The sequence below is a fragment of the Oncorhynchus gorbuscha genome, linkage group LG07 (assembly GCF_021184085.1).
Source record: "Oncorhynchus gorbuscha isolate QuinsamMale2020 ecotype Even-year linkage group LG07, OgorEven_v1.0, whole genome shotgun sequence".
Classification (NCBI taxonomy): Eukaryota; Metazoa; Chordata; class Actinopteri; order Salmoniformes; family Salmonidae; genus Oncorhynchus; species Oncorhynchus gorbuscha.
Genome location: NC_060179.1, coordinates 24,248,749 through 24,276,710, shown reverse-complemented (window position 1 = coordinate 24,276,710; position 27,962 = coordinate 24,248,749). Strand labels below are relative to the sequence as shown.

At 45.7% G+C, this 27,962-nt stretch overlaps 1 protein-coding gene across 1 annotated transcript in view; it reads left to right on the top strand.

Moving 5' to 3' along the window:
- Positions 1-27,962, top strand: part of LOC124039680 (serine/threonine-protein kinase 17A-like) — a 38,482-nt gene that overhangs the window by 4,163 nt on the left and 6,357 nt on the right. The window contains exon 2 of the mRNA XM_046355901.1: positions 16,183-16,395. Within this exon, the coding sequence (XP_046211857.1) occupies positions 16,183-16,395 (213 nt within the window). The remainder of the gene's footprint in view (positions 1-16,182; positions 16,396-27,962) is intronic.

Genomic DNA, 27,962 nt, shown 5'->3' with positions numbered 1-27,962 from the left:
AAGCCCCAAATACACCCACTATGAGCCCTAGTTTCTTAGATTTTAAAAGAAAAAAGGAGTCAATTGCAGCATATTAGATGATCTGGTTTCAGATAATTTTTAACTGCAAATTGAGGCCTGTTAGGCCTAAAGGTCAACATATGTTTCACATCTCAATCATTGGAACGTCTCTAGCTAACCATGTGTTGCTATGTCCTCACTGTTGATCCATTTTTTTTCTTTAATGACTATCCATTGTGGACAACCTATACTCAAACAAAGCATGTAAAATGTCTGTAGAATCGTCTCTTCAGGGTATCTGATTGGCTGCAGAGTTATTTTAGATTTTCTTGAGCGGAGTGTCTGGTTGCCAGCACATAATTACGAATCATTTGTAGACGACAAATTGAACGAAAGAAGACCAAACTGATACGTTTGACTAAAACATTTATATGCGATCACGTTTCTCTCTTATGTGTGGGAATAATTGGGAACATATTTCTTAAATTAAAATCACTGAGATCATTTCCTGGTGTTTTTAGTCTGTACAACAATAAAAAAATATATATAAAAAAAAAAAATATACACACACATTGCATTCGGAAAGTATTCAGACCCCTTCCCATTTTCCACATTTTGTTAAGTTACAGCCTTATTTTTAAATGCACTAAATAAATGTTTTCCTCATCAGTCTTCACATGATACCCAATAATGACAAAGCGAAAACGGGTTTTTAGACATTTTTGGAATTGTATTACAAATAAAAAACACATACCTTTTTTACATAAGTATTCAGACAGACCCTTTCCTATGAGACTCAAAATTGAGCTCTGGTGTATTCTGTTTTCATTGATAATTATGTTTCTACAACTTGATTGGAGCTCACCTGTGGTAAATTAAATTGATTGGACATGATTTGGAAAGGCACACACCTGTCTATATAAGCTCCCACAGCTGACAGTGCATGTCAGAGAGAACACCAAGCAACAAGGTTGAAGGAATTGTCTGTAGGGCTCAGAGACAGGATTGTGTCGAGGCACAGATCTGGGGAAGGGTACCAAAACATTTTTGCAGCATTGAAGGTCCCCAAGAACACAGTTGCCTCCATCATTCTTAATTGGAAGACGTTTGGAACCCCAAAGACTGTTCCTAGAGCTGGCCGCCCAATCAAACTAAGCAATCTGGGAGAAAGGCCTTGGTCGGGGAGGTGACCAAGAACCCGATGGTCACTGACAGAGCTCCAGAGTTCTTCTGTGGAGATGGGAGAACCTTCCAGAAGGAACACCATCTCAGCAGCACTCCACCAATCAGATCTTTATGGTAGAGTGACCAGACGGAAGCCACTCCTCAGTAAAAGACACATGGCAGCCTGCTTGGAGTTTGCCAAAAGGCACCTAAAGGACTCTCAGACCATGAGAAACAAGATTCTCTGGTCAGATGAAACCAAGATTGAACTCTTTGGCCTAAATGCCAAGTGCCTAGTCTAGCACCATCCCTATTGTAGCAGCAACGTGCTGTGGGGATGTTTTTGGGCAGCAGGGACAGGGAGACTAATCAGGATCGAGGGAAAGATGAACAAAGCAAGAGATCCTTGGTGAACACCAGAGCGCTCAGGACCTCAGACTGGAGCGAAGGTTCACCTTCCAACAGGACAACGACTCTAAGCACACAGCCAAGACAATGCAGGAGTGGCTTCGGGACAAGTCTCTGAATGTCCTTGAGTGGTCCAGCCAGAGTCCGGACTTGAACCCGATCAAACATCTCTGGAGAGACCTGGAAATAGCTGTGCCGCGACACTCCCCATCCAACCTGACACAGATTGAGTGCATCTGCGGAGAAGAATGGGAGAAACTCCCCAAATACAGGTGTGCCAAGCTTGTAGCGTCATACCCAAGAAGACTTGAGGCTGTGATCTCTGCCAAAGGTGCTTCAACAAAGTACTGAGTAAAGGGTTTCAGTTTGTTCACGTATTTCAAATTTGCAAAAATGTCAAAAATTCAGTTTTTGCTTTGCCATTATGGGCTATTGTATGTAAATGACATTTTTTTTAATAAGGCTGTAACGTAACACAATGTAGAAAAAGTCAAAGGGTCTCAATACTTTCCGAATGCACCGTATATTATTTTGCTCAGAAAACTTGGGGGGCCAAATAGAATGACCTGTGGGCTGCCGGTTGGGGAACCCTGACATAAGGCATGGATGTCATGGAGTTAGCTGGAGTTGAATGACGGTTCACAATTTGTTAGATTTGGCAGTCTCTTTGCTTCACTAGTGGTATTTGGACCATTAGACTTTTACCAGGGACATTAAATTACCATCGCGGTCTGTCTGTATGCCTCAATTGAGGCTCTAGCCTGAGCCTAGTTTAGATGTAATCTGTTTGTTTGGGTTGGCCTTGTATCAAATTCCTGTAAATAATGTGATTTAATGAAGTTATCTGGCTGTAATGCTGAAGTAAGCACTTGACTAATAACCCTGCTAAGCTGTCCAGATTCCAGATTTCTCATATCATTTGGTTGGGTTGCTTTTTTTGTTAGTACGCCAACCGCCATGAGATTATGAACCTGTATATTCAGCCTGGAACTAGATTTGAGTTGTGCACATGGCACCTGTGTTTTCTGCATGTTGCTACAAAGTTACTGTATTTTACCATCACTGAGTGTAGCTCTTTCAATGCAGTTACAGACGTAGAGAAATATACAGAGGCTTGTGTTTTTTTGCACACTGACGATAAAGCATGAAAGACGAAAGCTCTGAGAACATTCTGTCTGTATCCCTCTGTACTGAGCACAGTGGTGTGAAGTGCGATCCCCGCGGTCCTGTGATTTTCATACTCTTGCATGTAGATAATTGCAGGGCCTAGCGGTGGCCGGCCTAGCGGTGGCTGGCCCAGCCCTACAGAATTCCACAGGCCTCCTGCTCTGGGGGAAACTCCCTGTCCGCATGGATCAACACCAGAACCAAGGCTTAGCCTATGTATGAGTCATCAAAATGAACCCCATTAGCTGTAAGAGGACCTGGCCATGTAAAAACAAAAAAGAGAGCCCCCGTGTCATTTTGGAAGAATGACACAGAGCTCATCGTCGAGCGTTGAACTCTGCTGCTGTTTTCAACGTGGTATTGAAATAGCTCAATTGTGTCTCAGGCCTAGGTTCCAATGAATTCACTGGGCAAATGCACTACACGGCCAAAAGTATGTGGATGCTGCTGCTAAGATTTATAAAGCACTTTCTACATCAGCCGATGTCGCAAAGTGCTGTACAGAGACCCAGCCTAAAACCCCAAACAGCAAGCATTGCAGATGTAGAAGCACGGTGGCTAGGGAAAACTCCCTAGAAAGGCCAGAACCTAGGAAGAAACCTAGAGAGGAACCAGGCTCTGAGGGGTGGCCAGTCCTCCCTCCTCTGGCTGTGCCGGGTGGAGATTATTACAGAACATGGCCAAGATGTTGAAACGGGGTGCGCCAACCCGGACAGGAAGATCATGTCAGTGACTCAACCCACTCAAGTGACGCACCCCTCCTATGGACGTCATGGAAGAGCACCAGTAAGCCAGTGTCTCAGCCCCCGTAATAGGGTCAGAGGCAGAGAATCCCAGTGAAGAGAGGGGAACTGGCCAGGCAGGGACGGCAAGGGCGGTTCGTCGCTCCAGTGCCTTTCCGTTTACCTTCGCACGCCTGGGCCAGACTACACTCAATCATAGGACCTACTGAAGAGATGAGTCTTCAATAAAGACTTAAAGGTCGGGTCCGAGTCTGCGTCTCTCACATGGATAGGCAGATCATTCCATAAAAATGGAGCTCTATAGGAGAAAGCCTTGCCTCCAGCTGTTTGCTTAGAAATTATAGGGACAGTAAAGGAGGCCTGCATCTTGTGACCGTAGTGTATGCGTAGGTAGCTACGGCAGGACCAAACCGTAATGCTTTGTAGGTTAGCAGTAAAACCTTGAAGTCAGCCCTAGCCTTAACAGGAAGCCAGTGTAGAGAGGCTAGCACTGGAGTAATATGATCAATTTTTTGGGGATTCTAGCAGCCATGTTTAGCACTAACTGAAGTGTATTTAGTGCTTTATCCGCCTAGCCCGAACGTAGAGCATTGCCGTAGTCTAATCTAGAAGTGACAAAAGCATGGATTAACTTTTCGGCATCATTTTTTGACAAAAAGTTTCAGATTTTTGCAATGTTACGAAGATGGAAAAAAGCTGTCCTTGAAATATTCTTGATATGTTCGTCAAAAGAGATCAGGGTCCAGAGTAACGCAGAGGTCCTTCAGTTTTATTTGAGAAGACTGTACAACCATCAAGATTAATTGCTAGATCCAACTGAAGATCTTTTTGTTTCTTGGGACCTAGAACTAGCATCTCTGTTTTTTCCGAGTTTAAAAATAAAATAATTGTCCCCATCCATCCACAGAGACAAACTGATATCTTTCTGACAGATAAGGTCTAAACCAGGCCCCCTTTGCTGCAATAACAGCCTCCACTCTTCTGGGAAGACTTTCCACTAGTTGATGGAACATTACTGTGAGGACTTGCTTCCATTCAGCCATAAGAGCATTAGTGAGGTCGGGCACTGATGTTGAAAGATTACATGCTGGCTTGACTGGGAATGCGCGTGTGACATTGCTAGTTGATCCAGACGCGATCCAGACACGCAGGTTGAAATAGCTTTATCTTTAAATCATGCTCCTAAAAACCAATGAGGAGATGGGAGAGGCTGGATTATTTTATCCCCTGGCTACGCATACACTTGTGAACAGTGTAGATGAAATAATATGTACAATTGAAGTCAGAAGTTTAAACTCAATTTGTGAAATAATCTGTCTGTAAACAATTGTTGGAAAAATGACTTGTCATGCATAAAGTAGATTTGCCAAAACTATAGTTTGTTAACAAGAAATTTGGAGTGGTTGAAAAACAACTTTTAATGACTCCAACCTAAGCGTATGTAAACTTCCGACTTCAACAGTAGGTGTACATTTTATTTTTGCAACGTTCGGGCACGCCATGCGAGCTGTGTGGTCAGCATGTTAGGCCTGGCTCACAGCCGGCATTCCAATTCATGAAATTGTTCTGTATGGACCTCGCTTTGTATACAGGGGCATTGTCATGCTGAAACAGGAAATGGCCTTCCCCAAACTATTGACACAAAGTTGGAATGTAACTGTATGCTGTATTCTTAAGATGTCCCTTCCCTAAGGGGTCTAGGCCCGAACCATGAAAACAGCCCCAGGCCATTATTCTTCCTCCACCAAACTTTACAGTTGGCACCATGCATTCGGGCAGCTAGTGTTCTCTTGGCATCCGCCAATCCCAGATTAAACCGTTGGACTGTCAGATGGTGAAGCGTGATTCATCACTCCAGAGAATGCATTGGACTCTGGAGCAGGGGAAATGGCGGCGAACTTTACACCACTCCAGCCGAATCTTGCTATTGTGCAGGGTGATCTTAGGCTTGTGTGTGGCTGCTCAGCCATGGAAACCCATTTCATGAAGCTCCCAACGAACAGTTATTGTGCTGGCGTTGCTTCCAGAGGAAGTTTGGAACTCACTGATTTGAAGGGGTGTCCATATACAGTACCTTTTGGCCATGTAATGTTGTAGGTAGCTTGAAGGCTGTACTCGTTGTATAAGTGTGCAACCATTTGTAGTTTAGTTTGTAAACAAATTTCAAGGAATTAGCCTAGGTTCGTAACAGGGCTAAATAGGTGGTGTAAAAGAAAGCCTTGGAAAAACAAACAAAAAGACTAAACTAGACTAAATATTTAGAGCTTTTAAGTCTGAAGCCTTTTCCTTACCATGGTTACTGTTAAAAGAGTGCTGGTTTAATAACAGGAACAATCACATGCCTCAGACAGCATACTAATGAAATCAAAATAACCCACTGTTTTAAATATAGAGAACAAAGAGTCGGTAGTGCGAGCACTACTGTTCTCTCTGGTGAAATCCATCACATTTATTTCCACATCGCTTCCTCTCTTTTGGATCTTTCCAGGCCTGCTCTAATTAATAAAAGTAGGTTAGGCCTATAATATCCATAAGGGTATTCAGTTCTTCACATAGTTTCAGCCCTATGCCAAAGGGACCACCCATAAGTAGAATGTATGCACACATGACTGTAAGTCGCTTTGGATAAAAGCGTCTGCTAAATTGCATATAAAGTTACACATGACAAAGAGCTGTATGACAGAAATGTGTTTTTTTTTTGTATTTTCTTTTCATATCGCCATTTTTTGTGTGTATATATATATATATATATATATATATATATATATGTACATACATATCACATCAGACATACAGTGGGGCAAAAAAGTATTTAGTCAGCCACCAATTGTGAAAGTTTTCCCACTTAAAAAGATGAGGCCTGTAATTTTCAACATAATTTGCAAATAAATTCATTTAAAAATCCTACAATGTGATTTTCTGGATTTTCTTTTCCCTCATTTTGTCTGTCATAGTTGAAGTGTACCTATGATGACAATTACAGGCCTCATCTTTTTAAGTGGGAGAACTTGCACAATTGGTGGCTGACTAAATAATGTTTTGCCCCACTGTATATATGTATTTGTATGCATATACTGTCAGAGGTTTACATACACCTTAGCCAAATACATTTAAACTCCATTTTTCATAATTCCTGACATTTAATCATAGTAAACATTCCCTGTCTTAGGTCAGTTAGGATCACCACTTTATTTTAAGAATGTGAAATGTCAGAATGAGAGTAGAGATTTATTTCAGCTTTTATTTATTTCATCATATTCCCAGTGGATCAGAAGGTTTCATACACTCTTAGTATTTGGTAGCATTGCCTTTAAATTGTCTAACATGGGTCAAACGTTTCAGGTTGCCTTCCACAAGCTTCCCACATTAAGTTGGGTGAATTTTGGCCCATTCCTCCTGACAGAGCTGGTGTAATTGAGTCAGGTTTATAGGCCTCCTTGCTCGCACACGTTTTTTCAGTTCTGCCCACAAATTGTCTATAGGATTGAGCAGTTGCAAACCGTAGCCCGGCTTTTTTTACGGTGGTTTTGGAGCAGTGGCTTCTTCCTTGCTGAGCGGCCTTTCAAGTTATGTCGATATAGCACTCGTTTTACTGTGGATATAGATACTTTTGTACCCGTTTCCTCCAGCATCTTCACAAGGTCCCTTGCTGTTGTTCTGGGATTGACTTGCACTTTTCGCACCAAAGTACGTTCATCTCTAGGAGACAGAATGCATCTCCTTCTTGAGCGCCATGACGGCTGCGTGGTCCCATGATGTTTATACTTGCGTACTATTGTTTGTACAGATGAACGTGGTACCTTCAGGCATTTGGAAATTGTTACCCAAAGATCAACCGGACTTGTGGAGGTCTCCAATTTGTTTTCCTGAGGTCTTTTCTGATTTATTTTTATTTTCCCATGATGTCCGGCAAAGAGACACTGAGTTTGAAGGTAGGCCTTGAAATGCATCCACAGCTACACCTACAATTGACTCAGGCTAAGTGACATCATTTATCAGAAACTTCTAAAGACATGACATCATTTTCTGGAATTTTCCAACTGTTTTAAAGGCGCAGTCAACTTAGTGTATGTAAACTTCTGACTCACTGGAATTGTGATACAGTGAAATAATCTGTGAACAATTTTTGGAAAAATGACTTGTCATGCACAAAGTAGATGTCCTAACCGACTTGCCAAAACTATTGTTTGTTAACAAGAAATTTGTGGAGTGGTTGAGAAATGAGTTTTAAAGACTCCAACCTAATTGTATGTAACCTCCGACTTCAACCGTATATATTTTGTTTATATCTATTTAACTAGGCAAGTCAGTGAAGAACATTCTTATTTACAATGACTGACTACCCTGCCAAACCTTCCCTTAATTTTTATTTACATTGACGCTGGACCACTTGTGGCTGGTTGTGATACAGCCCGGGATCGAACCCGGGTCTGTAGTGATGCCTCTAGCACTGCAAATCATTGCTTTAGACTGCTGCGCCACTCTCTCCCCCAAATGTGTGAAGAAAAGCTGTTTAGCCAACAGTAATCCAGTGGTCAGTGGAGCCTTCAGTGTCTCAAGGGATAACAAAAATTGACTGAGAGTGTGTCATATTTAGTTGCTGTCCTGGGAATCGTCCTGAAGGATTAGACTGCAGTTACAGCAGGCGGTGATGCAGCATCCACCTCCTTGGGATAGCTCTCAGGGTCCTAGTAGGGGGGGGTCTTCTCTCTGGATGAGCCTGTGTGTCTGTCGGATGTGTGCAGTGGGGTCCCTTTCACCCACACTCCCCAGTCCCAACCCCTCCCCTTCATGTTTTGAACCAAACCTCCCCCTCTGGTTCTCACAGAAAGGATCTCTGTGTCTTGACAATCAGGCAGGATTCCATGACATCATCGGCCTGGCTTTTCACGTCGTTTGGGTCTCGCGGCCGGGCCGGTGGCAACATCTGCTGAGCGCCTTGGAAACAACCAACCGCGGAGAAAGGAGGGGGGGGGGAACATGTGAAAGCCAAGTTTGTTATTGAACCCCATCAGCGAGATCCCTCACTCTCGTGTCAGGAGATGAGATGAGGGGAAGCGCATGGAGGGGGGTATGTCATGCTATACTTCCTCTCCCGCCTTCAAAGCAATCTAATGAAGTTGATAGAACTTCCTATGGGTCACGGCCCTCCCCGACTACAACTGTGACACACCTCACCAAGGAATCACACATTTCCATCATCAACAGGGCCTAATCTGTTTCATATGAACTATTAGCACTAGCCATTTTCTCTCTTTCACAGATTAGAGGGGCTACGCGTTATCGTGTTTCCTTGCTCGCTCAGCAGACTCAATTTGTCATGTCCTTTCACATGTACTGAGCTGTGGCGAGAGAAAAAAAGCCGGGCAATGTAGTCCAACCCGAATACGGAAATCATTCATCTCCACAAAGGCATGGCGAGCGAACCACGTCTTCTGTGGGCCATTAACCTCCGTAGAATGGAGCCTGAGCTGGTGGGGTTTTGAAACAGGCCGCCCAGGGGATGGTGATGAGGCAATAATGCCCTTTCCCAAGGTATTCAGAAAATGTCCTGTGTGCAAAGAGCATGTGAATAGGCAACCTCTTTCTCTCTCTGTCCCTCTCCTTTCCGTACAGGGGTCACATGTCAGAGTTCCTTATTCCCTGATGTCATAGACGCAGAGTAAACATACCTCTGGTTTCAGTCCATGCGCTGGTAAGAGCTCAGAGGCCCTGTTCTTATTGGGGGAAAACGAGGGGTCGGTCAATAGGAGCTCTTTGCTCTGCCTTGCTTTTTGTTCTAATGGTGATTAGGCTTTCCTCCTGTCAAAAGCAGCCACTACCTAATTGCTTGAGGCTCACTCTCCGTGCGCCCGTTGATGATTAATGGAGCTCTTTGAGAGATGGCCGCTCTTACTCTGGACACTCGGACGAAACTACAAGCCTGTTTTAAAAAATAAATCAAAACGCTGGAACAAAAGTAGTTGATTAGCCAAAGTGCACCAGGTTGCCATAATATTGACCGAACTGAGCAGGCGGACAAATACCTCCCATATAAAGTGATTTTGTTTGTAGTGCGTCTAGGGACCCATTTCCACAACATACTTCAAATGTATTAAAAACACGGGCACGTTCTCCCATGGGCAACAGCTGGAGGAAGCGGCCCTGCTGCCAGGCTGGATCCCCTGGCTTAGAGCCTTCTCTCTTTCTGCCATCTGAGGACACTGCTATAGTCTGACTTTTGGTATCCTGCCAACGCCTCTGCCAACTTGGAGACCCTGTCTGCATTTTTATAGACGCTATAAACTGGCCACAATATGCTTGGGCAGCGTTCTCTTTTTGCACTGTTTAGATCTGATTCCATTGAGAATAGTTTTGGCGGGAGGGTTTAAAGTAATACCTTTCAACCTTTTTATAGGAGTGGCTGCAGATGGTAGACAGGAGCTCCTTTAGTCTGCGTGGACCACTTGTCTGCTACTGCAGATGGAATGAATCCATCTGTCCAGGCTTTGCAGTTATCTGTGAGACGAATGACGACAATGGAAGGCCTCTCAACTTAAAGCCACCAAATTGTTGATGTCATCTGCACCACTCTGTGAAGTGTTGATTGTCTGTAATTTCTTTTGCACATTGGTGTCAGAAATGGGATGACGCGCAGAAGGTTTGTACCGTACAAACAGTGACTTAAGAGTTTGACACCTACCAGTTAGATGACTTGGCCACTCCATCAGTGTACGACCAACATAGCAACAACTTTGGTGCCACGGTTTAACAGGTGGTCAAAGTCCAGAGGCCAAAGTGGGCTCACGTCATCTTTAAGCATCTGTCTGTCAGAGCCACTCTAATTTACTGTCAGCATCCATCAGATTTACAGCCACCTGATGAAGTGTCACTCTACCCATACCAACTGTGTCAATCTCAAAAATTGGGCCTATGCAGAGGCCATTTAGAGGGGGTGATCTTGCTGAGGTTAATTCAATAAAGCTGACAGTTGAGATCTGTCAGCAGCTTTATCTCAAGCCCCCTACCTACAGTTTGAGAAAAGATGTTAGATTCCTAACATTCCACCTTTTTAAACCCGTAAGTTACCTTACATACTTGCATTGAGCTGACTTTCCCCTCTCAAGGGCTTGTTCAGAATTTCTGAGAGGCTACTGTGTGGAATCTTTTCATATACAAAAAGGAGACGAACAATTCAGCTCTTGGCATGCAAACAGCTCTGGCACACCGCCTGCAGCATAGCCCTGTTATATTAAATGAATCATCTGCTTGGACGCCTGCCACTGCAAAAATGTGTAAGGAAAAAAGATGTCCCATTAATTTCAATGAGCATGGGTCAGGAACCCGGGTGTGATAAATTATAAATAAGGAAACTTCAGCCAAAAGCTAAAATGGACCAAAGCAGAGGTGCCACGTTCAGACTAGTTTCACAGTTTTTGTAAAAACAAAAAAAAGGAAACTTACTGCCTCTTGACGAAGTCCAGTGGTTTTGAGCCATTTGTCTTTGTGCATAAACGGCCAAGCCATCTGTTCTGAATCGAAGTGTTCCTTTACATTGACCCAGCCGTCACCCCTGGTGTCTGCACACATGAAAGCCATCTCTTTCAGGGTGTTGTCTGTGTTTGGACACAGGCTTTGGAAATGTGCTGACATGACTGCAGAAAGGCTGTGGTCTGTTTTAAAAGTACCAGAGTCCCAGTCCCAACCAGTCTCTCCAGCAAGCATGTACACAAGCCCTAAATCAATGGCTTGTGTGTGCTAGCTGAACTTGGAATATTTAGTATATTGTGCACTGCTAGCATTGATGGTAGACTTTGTTTTCTCCTCAATCCCATGCAGATAGTGGCCCAGCTATAATATAAATCAAAATAGGCGACTTGTCGTCTCTGGAATGACCCATGGAACATTCCAGGCAGGCCTAGACCTCCTGTCCAGCACCCTCCCTAAGCATAGCAGAGATTCATGGCCGACTTGATGAACTTCACACAGCGTTGATGCCAATGCCTCCGATCCAAAGTATCATTACTCACAGTGGGTGAGTGGCCAGATGGGACAGGACGAGGCTGCTGTGAGGGTTTTCATTAGGCTAGGGCTGGTTCGCACCCCTGCCACCACGTTACACCACAAACACCTCATCTATAGCACTGTTTTTTTATTCATTTTTTTATTTTTACATAAGACAATTCGCTTAACACACCTCTGGACCGTACAGAGCTCCAGGGCTTTCAAGTTTTTAGGAAACCAATCTTATGACAGCAGGGGCTGGATTAGAGTATCGGTGGTGGCAGAGGTATGAAGGAATGCCTCAGCCATGCAGTCAAGTGTGGCGAAAGCCTATTAGACCTGCTCTTTAGCTAGTTGCAAAGGCCCGGAAGGTTCCTTAAAGCACAAACTATTTCCTCCGAACTTGATTGACTAGACGCAGCCCGTTAAGATGTTATGAATGCAAGAGATTACGTCTGCTCCCTGCATTCCTGTCATTGGATGCTGTGACTATAAGGAGACCCCTCCCTCCGAAGGATTTTCACAAGCTAATGTCAAGTGCCTTCCTGCAGCTACCAAGTGTGTCTTTCCTCCTGGTTCGGATGGTTGACAAGGTGTTCACAAATACAGAGTCAGTGGTTCTCCTTGCCTCTACGTGCCTCATGTTCTCGCTGACCTTGTCACGTTGCTCTTACTTTGTCACTGCCCTGTCACACTGGCCTCAGACGATAACAAACGCCTCTGTCCGCCACATCCTCAAACTCCTCATATTTAACCTGACCCAACGCATTAAGGCAAGTCTGTGGACTTGATGAGTTCAGCACAAGCCAAAGAGCAATGGCTTTTTCTTCCTTCATCCTCCAGGCTCTACGTTTTTCTTCCTTGTGTGAGTGTTTCTGCAAGGGAAAGGCAGCTGTATGTAGTAAATCTGTGCATGGCTGGACAGAGTGGGATTGAGAATGTAAGGACAAGAGGGAATAAAGCTGGCGAGCCTAGAGCCCCAGCACAATCTTCCAGGCCCATGACTCTCACATGAGCTCAGATCAGCCCCCCCCCCCCCGAGGCCCAGGCTCTCTCTCTCTCGATGGTGTTAGAATATTCACGACTCAAAACAGGACTAAGAACACTGACCATATTACATCAGGAAGTGCATCGTTTTGACCAGCTACGGCATAGTTGTCTGTCACAATTCCTATGCCAATCTAGTCTAAGGCGCTCAGACATTTACTGCCTGTTTCTCTGGAGGGCAAAACCAACTCCAGACGCAATTTCTTCCAGTCTGCTTCCACTCCTGCCCCGACAACATGACAATGACACTCGGCATGGTGGCGTTAGGCAGGCATGACTAAACTGGACTTCTCATTAGTCTCTTGCTTGTGTTTTCTCTTGGGTCTGATCTAGAGGTCGACCGACTATGATTTTTCAACGGCAATACCGATACCGATTTTATTACAGGTCCAAAAAAAGCAGATACTGATTAATCGGGCTATTTATTTATTTTATAGATATATATACATTTGTGTGTAATAATGCCAATTACAATAATACTGAATGAACACTTTAATTTTAACTTAATATAATACATTAAAATCAATTTACTCTCAAATAATGAAACATGTTCAATTTGGTTTAAATAATGCAAAAACAAAGTGTTGGAGAAGAAAGTAGAAGTGCAATATGTGCCATGTAAAAAAGCTAACGTTTAAGTTCCTTGCTCAGAACATGAGAACATATGAAAGCTGGTGGTTCCTTTTAACATGAGTCCTCAATATTCCCAGATGAGAAGTTTTAGGTTGTAGTAATTATAGGACTATTTCTCTCTCTACCATTTGTATATCATATCCCTTTGACTATTGGGGGTTCTTACAGGCACTATAGTATTGCCAGACTAATCTCTGGAGTTGATAGGCTTGAAGTCATAAACAGCGCTTTGCATCCCAGCATTGCTAAGAGCTGCTGTTTGAATGAGTGCTTACGAGCCTGCTGCTGCCTACCACCGCTCAGTCAGACTGCTCTATCAAATATCAAATCATAGACTTAATTATAATATAATAAACACACAAATACGAGCCTTTGATCATTAATATGGTCAAATCCGGAAACTATCATTTCGAAAACAAAATGTTTATTCTTTCAGTGAAATACGGAACCGTAACGTATTTTATCGAACGGCTGGCATCCATAAGTCTAAATATTTATGTTACATTGCACAACCTTCAATGTTATGTCATAATTATATACAATTCTGGCAAATTTAATTACGGTCTTTGTTAGGAAGAAATGGTCTTAACACAGTTCGCAACGAGCCAGGTGGCCCAAACTGCTGCATATACCCTGACTCTGCTTGCACTGAACGCAAGAGAAGTGAAAAAATTTCCCGAGCTAATATGGCCTGCTAACATTCCTTTATTTGAACTAAATATGCAGGTTGAAAAATATATACTTGTGTATTGATTTTAAGAAAGGCATTGATGTTTATGGTTAGGTACATTGTAGCGACAAAAGTGCTTTCGCGAATGCGCTTGTTAAATCCTCACCCGTTTGGCGAAGTAGGCTGTGATTCGATGATAAATTAACAGGCACCGCATTGATTATTTGCAACGCAGGACAAGCTAGTTAAACTAGTAAAATCATCAACCATGTGTAGTTATGTTAAGATTGATTGTTTTTTATAAGATCATTTCAATGCTAGCTAGCAACTTACCATGGCTCCTTGCTGCACTCGCGTAACAGGTGGTCAGCCAGCCACGCAGTGCAATGTAATCGGCGTCCAAAAATGGCGATCGCCGATTGTTATGAAAACTTTAAATCGGCCCTAATTAATCGGCCATGCCGATTAATCGGTGGACTTCTAGTCAGATCTGTCCCTCTTTGCTGCCCAGTCTCTCGCATCCCTCTTTGCTGCCCAGTCTCTCGCATGTCATGGCTGTGTTGCACATGATGCAGGCTAGTTGACACTACTTTCATGAGAACTGGGAGGATGCGCCCACCCCCTTACACAATCTGACAGTAAGGACAACCTGAGATATTCGACAGCTGCCAGGCTCGCCCTTCAAGGCCACTGTCATCTTTAAGGTAGATGTTGAACATGGTCTTACACCATTTATCTGAGTGTGCAAGGAGGGATGAAGGTGGGCGGATACGAGGAGGACCAGGTGATATGTGGTTCAGATTTTCAAAATCTAAGGCTTGGATAAGAGGAGCTAAGGTCATGGGAATGAAGTTTAGGTGGATGTTTATTCTCCACCCTCTGGCAGCTCTGGCACTTCCAGAGAGGTCAATCGCTCTGACTTTTCTCAACCGCCACCATGTTCCGGCACGAGTCATAAATCCGTGTGTGTGTGTGTGCGTGCATGGTTATCACTCACAAAACTCTGTTTATCAGCCTCAAATCACCTCGGCCGGTAAATCATTCTTCAGACCTGTTTGATAAGAGAGTTGTCTGGCTCCGGAGAGTTCTGACTTTTCCACTGCAAACCTCTGTTTCAAAGAACCTTTCCTTGTCCCGCAAATACTTCCTCCTTAGAGGTTAAGTCAATACCATTGTACTATAAAGTGTAAATAAAAGTTATGTTTCCTTCGCATGGAAACAAAGTAGGCAAACGGTATCCCTGTAGCCTACACTGTTTCTACTTGGCATTTAAATGTCTCTGCTACACATTTTAGAACCGGAGGTTGTGTTGTCATATCCTCTTACAATGATGTCAGACAATAATGGGACCATTGGTTCAGTGTATTAGAGCATTTGGCTGCATTCTCGGTAGCCGAGAGGGGAGTTGGATGTTGGCGTGTCATCTTTATACACTGCTTTCTCTTTGCAAGGCCCCCCGGGCAACACACACTCTCTGTGTCCCTAATGGCACCCTGCTCCCTGTATACTTTTGACCAGATCTACTTATGGACCCTAATCAAAAGTAGTGCACCTCATAAGGGAATAGGTTGCCATTTGAAACACAGCCGCTCGCTGTGTGTTTTTCACACCAGACCAGTCCAGGCCCCTACCCCTTCATAGTCCACATTCAAAGTTGGGTCAGCGCCACAAAGCAGACGGCTGTATCGGTGAGAAAAAGGGCCAACTTGGGTTCTGGGGATGGGAGATGACTTCATCCTGCAGAAATGCCAAGGAGACAAAGGGAAGTTCAGATCCAACGTTAAGTGTGCTGGTCTCAGGATCACTACAACACCTCTCTCATCACACACACACGCACGCACGCACGCACGCACGCACGCACGCACGCACGCACGCACGCACGTACGCACGTACGTACGTCTCTTCTCACAGATGAAAGGGTGCCTGTGTGTACACATTTGTATGTGAATCCACTGCTTGTTCATTGGGTCATTTTGATTTGTAACATCATGCAGATCTAATGAGAGAGACTGCGATGACTTCCTTTAGTTTCTCCAGACTGAACTCTTAACATTCATTTGTGGCTTTGTGTCATTCTTGTGAATTGTTAGAAAGTCCGTATTGCCCTATTGGGTCAGTGAAACTAGGTCATATAGTCAACTTGTCATGCCAAGTGATGAACGGCCTTCAGTTACCATAGTTACAGAGCTAGCTAAAAGGCTTTAGAATATCTTGAATGGTGCATATATAAACCTTCTCTATTGTAGATGACATTAGACTAGAAAGTGTCTGGAAAAGCCTACCTTATTCTCTGTACTGAAACCACTTTTCAGTGAAATATAAATCTTCACCCAGCACCCTCTTCTCTCTGCCTGTGCTTCTCCTCAGGGGGAAGTTTGCGGTGGTCAGGAAGTGTGTGGAGAAGTGCACGGGCCAGGAGTACGCCGCCAAGTTCATGAGGAAGAGGAGGAAGGGCCAGGACTGCAGGCTGGAGATCATCCACGAGGTGGCCGTTCTGGAGCTCGCCACGGCCAGCCAGCGGGTGGTCAACCTGCACCAGGTCTACGAGATGGCCGCCGAGATGGTGCTCGTCCTCCAGTTGTGAGTGTCGCACTTTGGTCAAATCGAAGTTGTAAGAACGATGCCACGTACTCAACGGTATGATGCGTAGACTTGAAATGGTCAGCCGTGGAAGAAGAGAGAGAAGGACTACCCTCCATTTTAGTCCACTTCAGACATGGACGACAATCTCTTTTTATGCACATATTTTTTACACACAGTTACTATCTCAATAGTCTGATATGGCTTCATCTCCATCTTTTACACTGATCTGAAAAAGCAGGATAGGTCATGTCCTAGTGATCTAATGCAAAGTGTTATTTAGGCCATGGAAAAGGTAGCTCGACACGACGTATCACCTTTGACCCACAGGAAGTACGGGAAATGCTCCCTTAACCGACTGGTGAATAATAAACAGTCTGTGACCCTGATGGTTTATTGAAAGGCAGCAGGTCCACTGCAAGCTGTTAAATATTGAGACTGAGGTGAAACTCTAGAATGAGAGGAGATAAGTACAGGGATGAGACAAAAATAAAGTAATGAACAATTGCATGAGGTGGCGACAGAACTAGAATAAAGCTGAGAGAGAGATGCCTCACTGGATAGAGATGGGGAGGGAGAGAGAGAGGCCTCACTGGATAGAGATGGGGAGGGAGAGAGACAGAGGCCTCACTGGATAGAGATGGGGAGGGAGAGAGAGAGAGGCCTCACTGGATAGAGATGGGGAGAGAGAGAGGCCTCACTGGATAGAGATGGGGAGGGAGAGCGAGAGAGGCCTCACTGGATAGAGATGGGGAGGGAGAGAGAGAGAGAGAGAGGCCTCACTGGATAGAGATGGGGAGGGAGAGAGAGAGAGAGGCCTCACTGGATAGAGATGGGGAGGGAGAGAGAGAGAGAGGCCTCACTGGATAGAGATGGGGAGGGAGAGCGAGAGAGGCCTCACTGGATAGAGATGGGGAGGGAGAGAGAGAGAGGCCTCACTGGATAGAGATGGGGAGGGAGAGAGAGAGAGGCCTCACTGGATAGAGATGGGGAGGGAGAGAGAGAGAGGCCTCACTGGATAGAGATGGGGAGGGAGAGAGAGAGAGGCCTCACTGGATAGAGATGGGGAGGGAGAGAGAGAGAGGCCTCACTGGATAGAGATGGGGAGGGAGAGAGAGAGAGAGAGAGAGCCTCACTGGATAGAGATTGGGGGGCCTCACTGAATAAAGAGAGGGAGAGAGACAGAGAAGTGGATAGTGGGCCATAGAGAGTAGTAATCCAGTTCCAAAGCCCAGGGCGATACTCCGCATGCCTCAGTGAGCACTGGCTATTTCAACAACGTGCCATCCCCCCCCCCCCCCCCCCCCCCTCTCTGCTGCACTGGACGGGTCACACAGACACCGACACATTGCGTGGCGGATTGGGTTTCCCCTTTGTCACATGCAGACATTGAACTTTGGGGTTGTTGGGGTGAGAGCATTCTCATGGACTTAGGGGAAGTTAGCTGCTGTGCCATCACACTGACTGGCTGATTGGTTTCCCAGACAGGATCCATACTGGTCTCTTTTGGACTCAAACTCCCTGTAGAAGAAAAGCTATTAGCCTACTGTAGCTACCTAATACTAACTTCTGTGTCGACCTCTGATAAGTCAAAGTCCTTGATTTAAGCTAGGCCTTTTGCTTTTACAATATTGTAATAATATTGGCTGGATGTAAAATCTGAACATGTTAATGAAGTAACCCTCATTCTGATTTGATAAAACAGTGCCATCCTTTCAGCTGATCAAAAAATACATTCCAAAGGTCTTCAGCCGTCTGTATGTTTGAGTGGTAGAGTGAGATCAGTGCTGTTGACCAATGAGTGACCTGACCTGGTTCTCATGTGCCCTTTGTGTGTGTGAAGACTGGCGTGAAGGGAGAGGTCCCAGCAGCTAGCCCATAGAGCTGCACTCCCTCCTGCCTGCCTGCCTGCCCATGGAAACTACCCCACCACCGCTGTTTGCTCAGTACTTGTGTGTGTGTGTGTCTCTCTCTTTCCCTCCCATATTGAGCCCATTGACATGTACTTTCCCCTAGGCTGCCATGTTTCCACATGTTGGCGCTGGCTCAGGAGGCTTGGACCCTTCACTCAACATGGGGTCACCTCTCCTCCCCCAGGGCAGCTTGGCTTCGCTCTCTCGCTCTCTCGCTCTCTCGCTCTCTCGCTCTCTCGCTCGCCAATGTGTTCATTCAATTATTGTAACTGTGCTGCTGGTTGTAATGGCACACTCTGTGTGCGTGCACTTGTGTTTCAGAACAGCAGAGACTGATGTTATTCTACTTAATGAAACGCTAAGCGGGCCTGGGGAACAAGTTTACCGCTCGCTCGCTCGCTCTCTCTCTCAGGTTTAAAGAAGCTTTAAGTGGAGCCCTGTGGTGCCCTGGAGTAGCCTGGGGGATGGAAGTGGTGTTAGCATTAGCAGGGAGATAATTGATTGGCCTGCTAGATTAGCATCCTAAGCTACTGCAAAGGGCACCACACTGCTGACCTCCGCTAACAGTCACCCCAGTCCATATGGAGCCCCTCTGTGACTCGACTGCTCACCTGTACAAGGCTTGTAATGCTCCCTGTGGTGGGGGCTACTCAATGGACAAATACTGGAGTAGCCTAGAAGAGAAAATTAGATTGTGCATGTTGACAGGATGAGATGCCTAATGTGTATTACGTTGAGAAGAGGGGGATCGTTCAGCCTAATGTGTATTACTTTGAGAAGAGGGGGACCGTTCAGCCTAATGTGTATTACGGTGAGAAGAGGGGGACAGTTCAGCCTAATGTGTATTACGTTGTGAAGAGGGGGATCGTTCAGCCTAATGTGTATTACGTTGAGAAGAGGGGGATCGTTCAGCCTAATGTGTATTACGTTGTGAAGAGGGGGATCGTTCAACCTAATGTGTATTACGTTGAGAAGAGGGGGATCGTTCAGCCTAATGTGTATTACGTTGAGAAGAGGGGGATCGTTCAGCCTAATGTGTATTACGTTGTGAAGAGGGGGATCGTTCAACCTAATGTGTATTACGTTGAGAAGAGGGGGATCGTTCAACCTAATGTGTATTACGTTGTGAAGAGGGGGATCGTTCAGCCTAATGTGTATTACGTTGAGAAGAGGGGGATCGTTCAGCCTAATGTGTATTACGTTGAGAAGAGGGGGATCGTTCAGCCTAATGTGTATTACGTTGTGAAGAGGGGGATCGTTCAGCCTAATGTGTCTAATGTGTATTACGTTGTGAAGAGGGGGATCGTTCAGCCTAATGTGTATTACGTTGAGAAGAGGGGGATGGTTTTTCATAGCTGTATCGGCGTATAGCATTTGCGGATGACATTTTTTGTGTATTAGAATGTAATCTTTTAGAATAAAATATCCCTCAATTGCCGCTGCACTTCCATTAGTCTTAATCCCCCCCCCCCCAAGCCCATTGTTGATCTGCTGTTCAGACCTCAGTTGACAACCCGTCCCCTGCCTTTACCCCCTCTCTTCTGTACGACCAGGAGGGGCCCCATATCATCAATAACCCTGTCAAAAAAAGAGGGCTGAGTGAAGGATAGGAAGCGATCCCTCCCTGGCGATTGGCAGTGCCCCTGTCAGCACCATTCAATATGGGTAATAGAGCTGTTTTATTTTTTTCATACAGAAGGGAAGTAGAGCGGAATGCATTTAGCCTGTTTCAGGTTCTGGCATGTGGAATCAGTGGAAACCGGGAGGGGGGGGTGAGATGATGAGAGGGAGGGAGACGAAGACTGGGAGACTGAGGGAGAGAAAGTCCTGATTGTAATAGATTTTGTGTTTTTCCTTTTTCCTCTTATTTTTTATATTTATTTTTAAGCTGATGGATATTTTGAGGCTCCGTGAGGAATGAGGAGAGGGAGGGGGTGGTGAGGCTTCTGATGAGGGTCAGCCTGAAATTAAAGAGAGCTATTCATGCAATTACAGTATGAGGCGGAAGGGGGGGGGTGTAGATGGTTTGGGGGAAGAGGGCTCCAAAGCTCTTTTCCAGGCAGGATGGAGAGGGGAGGGGAGGGGCTGGGTGAGGGAGGGAGGGAGAAATGTAGCCTCATTGGGCTCCCTGGGCCCCAGATGGAAGTTTATTATGTCAGTGGTGCTCCATGGTGGCACGTGAGGGCCCAGACCGTGGCTGCCAGCCCAGAGAAGGGGAGGATAAGAGCAATAGAGGAGGGTTAATCTCTGGAGCAAGGGGGATAGCCCATCTCAAGCAAATCTACACTGAGCTCTACAGTGCCCGATGGCACTTGATCGCTTTGTCACTCTGTCCCATCAATCCAACCTACTTCACCTTCCTCCTTCCATCCTCTTTCTTCTTCTCTCTCGTTCTCATCCTCCATTGATTATAATGGCTAGTCTTTTGTTTTTTGTTTGAGTGGTGAAACAAAACAGGTCACCACAAAAATAGAAACAGACTGGACGATTCCCGTGTTCAGTTTCGCTGAAATGGGTCGGGATCAGTGGGATCTATCTTTCTTTGATTGAATGAATCCAGGGCACGGGAAATGTTTTGTCCGCTCAGACTGAACACTGATTTAGGTCATGTTCAAAGATATCCCATCCACGTAAATAGTTTGACAAACTAGTATCGTGGAAATTGGTATCAAAGTGATTATCTTTCATATTAACCACTGATCCCAATACATACTATTCATCATTATATTTTCAGCAGATCAGATTAAGCAATTATTGACCTGTTGTACAGAGAGCTAAGGGCCCAAAACCTAGAAATATTATACGCAGAAAGACTCCCATATTCTCTGAAATGGGGCAATAGGCTACGTTCCAATAGTGTCTTTTGTACATGTGATGTGTGTGGCACTTTGGCATTAAGAGTTCATGTCACTTTGTGTGAGCCCCCTTGGATTAGAAGGGGGTTTCATCCCCGGTCCCACCACACCAAAACAGTACAGCAGCAACTGGCCAGACGTGCTCTCATCATCCAGAACAGTACAGCAGCAACTGGCCAGACGTGCTCTCATCATCCAAAACAGTACAGCAGCAACTGGCCAGACGTGCTCTCATCATCCAAAACAGTACAGCAGCAACTGGCCAGACGTGCTCTCATCATCCAAAACAGTACAGCAGCAACTGGCCAGACGTGCTCTCATCATCCAAAACAGTACAGCAGCAACTGGCCAGACGTGCTCTCATCATCCAAAACAGTACAGCAGCAACTGGCCAGACGTGCTCTCATCATCCAAAACAGTACAGCAGCAACTGGCCAGACGTGCTCTCATCATCCAAAACAGTACAGCAGCAACTGGCCAGACGTGCTCTCATCGTCCAAAACAGTACAGCAGCAACTGGCCAGACGTGCTCTCATCGTCCAAAACAGTACAGCAGCAACTGGCCAGACGTGCTCTCATCGTCCAAAACAGTACAGCAGCAACTGGCCAGACGTGCTCTCATCGTCCAAAACAGTACAGCAGCAACTGGCCAGACGTGCTCTCATCGTCCAAAACAGTACAGCAGCAACTGGCCAGACGTGCTCTCATCGTCCAAAACAGTACAGCAGCAACTGGCCAGACGTGCTCTCATCGTCCAAAACAGTACAGCAGCAACTGGCCAGACGTGCTCTCATCGTCCAAAACAGTACAGCAGCAACTGGCCAGACGTGCTCTCATCGTCCAAAACAGTACAGCAGCAACTGGCCAGACGTGCTCTCATCGTCCAAAACAGTACAGCAGCAACTGGCCAGACGTGCTCTCATCGTCCAAAACAGTACAGCAGCAACTGGCCAGACGTGCTCTCATCGTCCAAAACAGTACAGCAGCAACTGGCCAGACGTGCTCTCATCGTCCAAAACAGTACAGCAGCAACTGGCCAGACGTGCTCTCATCGTCCAAAACAGTACAGCAGCAACTGGCCAGACGTGCTCTCATCGTCCAAAACAGTACAGCAGCAACTGGCCAGACGTGCTCTCATCGTCCAAAACAGTACAGCAGCAACTGGCCAGACGTGCTCTCATCGTCCAAAACAGTACAGCAGCAACTGGCCAGACGTGCTCTCATCGTCCAAAACAGTACAGCAGCAACTGGCCAGACGTGCTCTCATCGTCCAAAACAGTACAGCAGCAACTGGCCAGACGTGCTCTCATCGTCCAAAACAGTACAGCAGCAACTGGCCAGACGTGCTCTCATCGTCCAAAACAGTACAGCAGCAACTGGCCAGACGTGCTCTCATCGTCCAAAACAGTACAGCAGCAACTGGCCAGACGTGCTCTCATCGTCCAAAACAGTACAGCAGCAACTGGCCAGACGTGCTCTCATCGTCCAAAACAGTACAGCAGCAACTGGCCAGACGTGCTCTCATCGTCCAAAACAGTACAGCAGCAACTGGCCAGACGTGCTCTCATCGTCCAAAACAGTACAGCAGCAACTGGCCAGACGTGCTCTCATCGTCCAAAACAGTACAGCAGCAACTGGCCAGACGTGCTCTCATCGTCCAAAACAGTACAGCAGCAACTGGCCAGACGTGCTCTCATCGTCCAAAACAGTACAGCAGCAACTGGCCAGACGTGCTCTCATCGTCCAAAACAGTACAGCAGCAACTGGCCAGACGTGCTCTCATCGTCCAAAACAGTACAGCAGCAACTGGCCAGACGTGCTCTCATCATCCAAAACAGTACAGCAGCAACTGGCCAGACGTGCTCTCATCATCCAAAACAGCAATGACCTAGTTATGAATCCGGCAGATGTATTTTCCCTGACGCCCCTGGTGCACTCAGTGGTTAGAGGCTCTAAGAGGCTAAACTTTCAGCGCTAGGCTATAATTACTGGCCGCGCTAACAGAGGAACCAGTTTGAGCCCTCCGTGTCCTCTGTGTCTGTGGAGTATAGAGAAGGGGAGGCTCTGAGAAACTGTCCGTCCCCCCTAAAAAAAAGGCTTTGGTTCTGTGCCGTGTTGTCTGAGTTTCCTCTGCCAGTTGGATGTCCCTGGTGTCCGGCATTATACTGGTCGCAAAGTTCAAACAGAATCCACTCTGTTTGGTACCAAGTGACTAACGTTGAAAATATCCAGATTTGTATTCATTTTTTTGCAGTTGGGGCAGTTTGTTTCCCCTAATGGTGGGTCAGGACTTGGGACCAAGTCACAGTTGTAGTTTGAGACTCAGCTGTGATGATTTGATTAGTGGGTCACAATGCTGAAACATTTAGCAACCACTGAGTTGGAGGGAAAACAAAGCTGATAACATGATTTTCCTGATGCAGCCTTTAGTTATAGTGCTCCATGGGGTGTTTGTGGCTGACCATATGGAGCAGAGTGCTTTACCAGACCTCGACCTGGGAAGGAGGTCTCCCTCTGTTTAGGTTTAATCCCACTCTGTTACCGTCACAGACCTTAAAACCAGGTTACTGTATCTCCTCTACCCAGCTCCTCTACCTTTGACTGACACCCGATGGCGAGGCAGTGAAACTGCAGGGGTTTTTGCATTATCTCTCCAGAATTGCCTTAAGAGACAATAACAAAAAAGCACATTTCACCCTCAGCTAGAGAGTTAGTTATATGCTGTGTCTCACGAGTGAAAGGGCAATTCTGCCACTTTTCAACCTCATTCATTTCCAGCACCGAACCAGTCTACATATGTGAAAACAGCTCAGTGGTAAAACCAAATGGTTTTTTTTACAGGGTAGTATTGAAGGTAAATGAAAACGTTGATTTTCAAAACCTGCAGCGAGTTTCGAGCCCAAGGGAGGGTATTTTTCTTGCTCCCCACCTCACCGCTGATCTGTGTTTGAAAAAGCACTTTTTAACTTTTGACTATGGACTTTTTAACTTCATATATAATATGGCATTTTTCACATATGTTGACACTGGTATTGCGCTGGAAATAAGGAAAATTAGGTTGAAAAGTGGTGGAGTTGCCCTTTTAAACTACCTTGTTTTCTTACCTCCACGATAGCTGATCTGGCAGGACATGAGGGGTGGAAGCAATATAGCGGAATCCTATTCACCTATCAAGTGTTAATGAAGAAAAAGACCTGAGGAAAGGACTTTCATTTCCAAGTATTGAGACATGGCCCATGTGTTTTAATATCACTCAAGGACATTACTATACACTCCGATGTGCAGGCGTGGGCTCACTATGTGACTCACCTGTCTGGAAGATAATACAGATAATGAATGAGGAGAGGTTGTTGGCTTTCTCTCTCAGCTGTCTGCCCTTTGCAGAGTACATTGACTGGAGTCGTCACTGATTTTCGATGGGGCCTCTCTCTCTCTCTCGCTCGCTCGCTCTCTGACGGGTTTGGCCAATTGTTGGATGATGGATCCTATACTCGGAGAGGGACGAGACTGGGTAGACAGACCGACATAGACAGACCCCACCCAGGCTTAGCCACTGGACATGTCATCTCAGGTGCAGCCGAGGAGCAACATAGTACTAGCACAACAACCGCTCCAGAGAAATAGGATTACTAGTAATTCCATAATGTGCACAGCGCAACACCACAGAGCAACGCAGCGTACAGCTACACCACCTGAGAAAATATAATACAGCATAACCCACAACCACATACCGTGAGTTTAGACCCATGTGACAATACAGTACAGCAGGTTCTACATGAAGCCTACCACTCAGCTGACCAAAGCCTGACGTCCCTCTGATCCACCTTTCTGTGTTTTCAACCTGGCATGTGGCAAGCGCTGGATTTTCAGCCTTAGAACCAAAACATCTTCTGAAACTCCCTCCCTACCCAGACAGGACCCAATTCATGTTGGCTTCAAGGGAGCCCTTGTCTATTTTTGATAAGCCTCAGTCTTTCAACAAACTTTCTCGTGTCTCGCTTTCCAACTTAATTGGGTGGCAGTCACTGCGGGTCAGGAGTAAATTAAGTTAGTTTCACGTGTCACATAAGGTGTCGTGTGGAAAGGGGCACAGGGTGGTGTTTTTTTTCCCCCTGCTAGTTCCTCATGTCATCAAGACTCAAGACTGGAAAAAGTACCCAGTTGTAATACTTGAGTAAAGGTAAAGATACCTTTTAATAGGAAATGATTCAAGTAAAAGTGAAAGTCACCCAGTAAAATACTACTTGAGTAAATGTCTAAAACTATTTGGTTTTCAATATACTTAAGTATCAAAATTACATGTAATTGGTGAAATATACTTGATTATCTGAAGTTAAAGTATAAATCATTTCAAATGTCTTATTTTTCTTTAAGGATAGCCTGGGGCACTCCAACATCATTTACCAAGCATGTCTTTAGTGAGTCTGCCAGATCAAAAGGCAGTCAGGATGACCAGGGATAAGTGTGTGAATTGGACCATTTTCCTGTCCTACTAAGCATTCAAAATGTACTTTTGGGTGTCAGGGAAAATGTATGGAGTAAAAAGTACATTTTCTTTAGGAATGTAGTGAAGTAAAAATAGTCCCAAAAAATAAATAGTAAAGTACAGATTCCCCCCCAAAATGCTTAAGTAGTACTTTTTAATTATTTTTTTACTTAAGTACTTTACACAACTGGTACTATGAGAGATGACACAAGAATTTCAAATAAGTATTGAGTTTAGTCTGTTGCTTGCCTGGTATTTACTTAGTCACATGATATGATGTGCACAATGGTTACCTAATAATGACCTTTTACATTTGTTGGGATGAATTGAAGCAGTGCTTCGTAAGTACTAGGAAATAGACGTAAAGACACCGTTCTTTGTAATAACCATCTGAAATAGGACTGTAAAATAAAGTATTATCCCTCAGTCACTAAGAACTGCCAGTGATTTTAAAAGGCAAGCTGTTTCCGTTCCATGTCATTTAGTTATATTAACTATATTAGATATTTTCACATTAACTTTGTGGCGCACTGTGTTGTGAAATATTCATCATATTATTCACAAATCACAATCGTGTGATCATGTGGTGAATCAAACCGTGTCAATAGTGTTATTGTAGTGCACTATCCCTAATTAGTGTGCTATGTTAGAACCAATCCCTCTAGCGAGATGGAGCCTTTCACACACTCCCTTGATCTAGATACAATATCTAACGGTCTCCCATGGGGGATACTGGAATAGACTCAAGTTCAAGTCGTTTTGACATCCCCCAGAGAAGTTTTGGAACAGAGTGCCATTGCTTTAAGCCACACACACACACGGCGCCTCCGAAGCCAAGAGGAGACCCATGACCTTGTCTGGTGAACTTGCAGGACTTATCACTGTCTGTGGCTGGCTACAGAGGGAAACAGACTCTTAAAAAGGGTCTCTCCTCATTAACAGTGGCCATATATCATTATGAAGGGTTGTCTATGTCAATGCCAGGAGTGGATCACTCAACAGCTAGCTTCGCCTGGGGCAAAATCACCCAGGTGGTGGAATAACAGTAAAATGTTCCACCTCAACCCTGGAATGTCAAATAGCTGTACAGCTAAAGCTACTGTCCAGACCTAGCTTGAAGGCAGCATAACCACCACCACCAACAGACAGGAGACCAGACCTAGCTGGAAGGCAGTATAACTCCCACCACCAGACAGGAGACCAGACCTAGCTTGAAGGCAGCATAACCACCACCACCACCAGACAGGAGACCAGACCTAGCTTGAAGGCAGTATAACTCCCACCACCAGACAGGAGACCAGACCTAGCTTGAAGGCAGCATAACCACCACCACCACCAGACAGGAGACCAGACCTAGCTGGAAGGCAGTATAACCCCCACCACCAGACAGGAGACCAGACCTAGCTTGAAGGCAGCATAACCACCACCACCACCAGACAGGAGACCAGACCTAGCTGTAAGGCAGTATAACCCCCACCACCAGACAGGAGACCAGACCTAGCTGGAAGGCAGTATAACCTCCACCACCAGACAAGAGATCAGACCTAGCTGGAAGGCAGCATACCCCCACCACCAGACCGGAGACCAGACCTAGCTGGAAGGCAGTATAACCCCACCACCAGACAGGAGACCAGACCTAGCTGGAAGGCAGCATAACCCCACCACCAGACAGGAGACCAGACCTAGCTGGAAGGCAGCATACCCCCACCACCAGACCGGAGACCAGACCTAGCTGGAAGGCAGCATACCCCCACCACCAGACAGGAGACCAGACCTAGCTGGAAGGCAGCATACCCCCACCACCAGACAGGAGACCAGACCTAGCTGGAAGGCAGCATACCCCCACCACCAGACAGGAGACCAGACCTAGCTGGAAGGCAGCTTACTCCCACCACCAGACAGGAGACCAGACCTAGCTGGAAGGCAGCTTACTCCCACCACCAGACAGGAGACCAGACCTAGCTGGAAGGCAGTATAACTCCCACCACCAGACAGGAGACCAGACCTAGCTGGAAGGCAGCTTACTCCCACCACCAGACAGGAGACCAGACCTAGCTGGAAGGCAGCTTACCCACCACCAGACAGGAGACCAGACCTAGCTGGAAGGCAGCTTACTCCCACCACCAGACAGGAGACCAGACCTAGCTGGAAGGCAGCTTACCCACCACCACCAGACAGGAGACCAGACCTAGCTGGAAGGCAGCTTACTCCCACCACCAGACAGGAGACCAGACTTAGCTGGAAGGCAGCTTATCCACCACCACCAGACAGGAGACCAGAACTAGCTGGAAGGCAGCTTACTCCCACCACCAG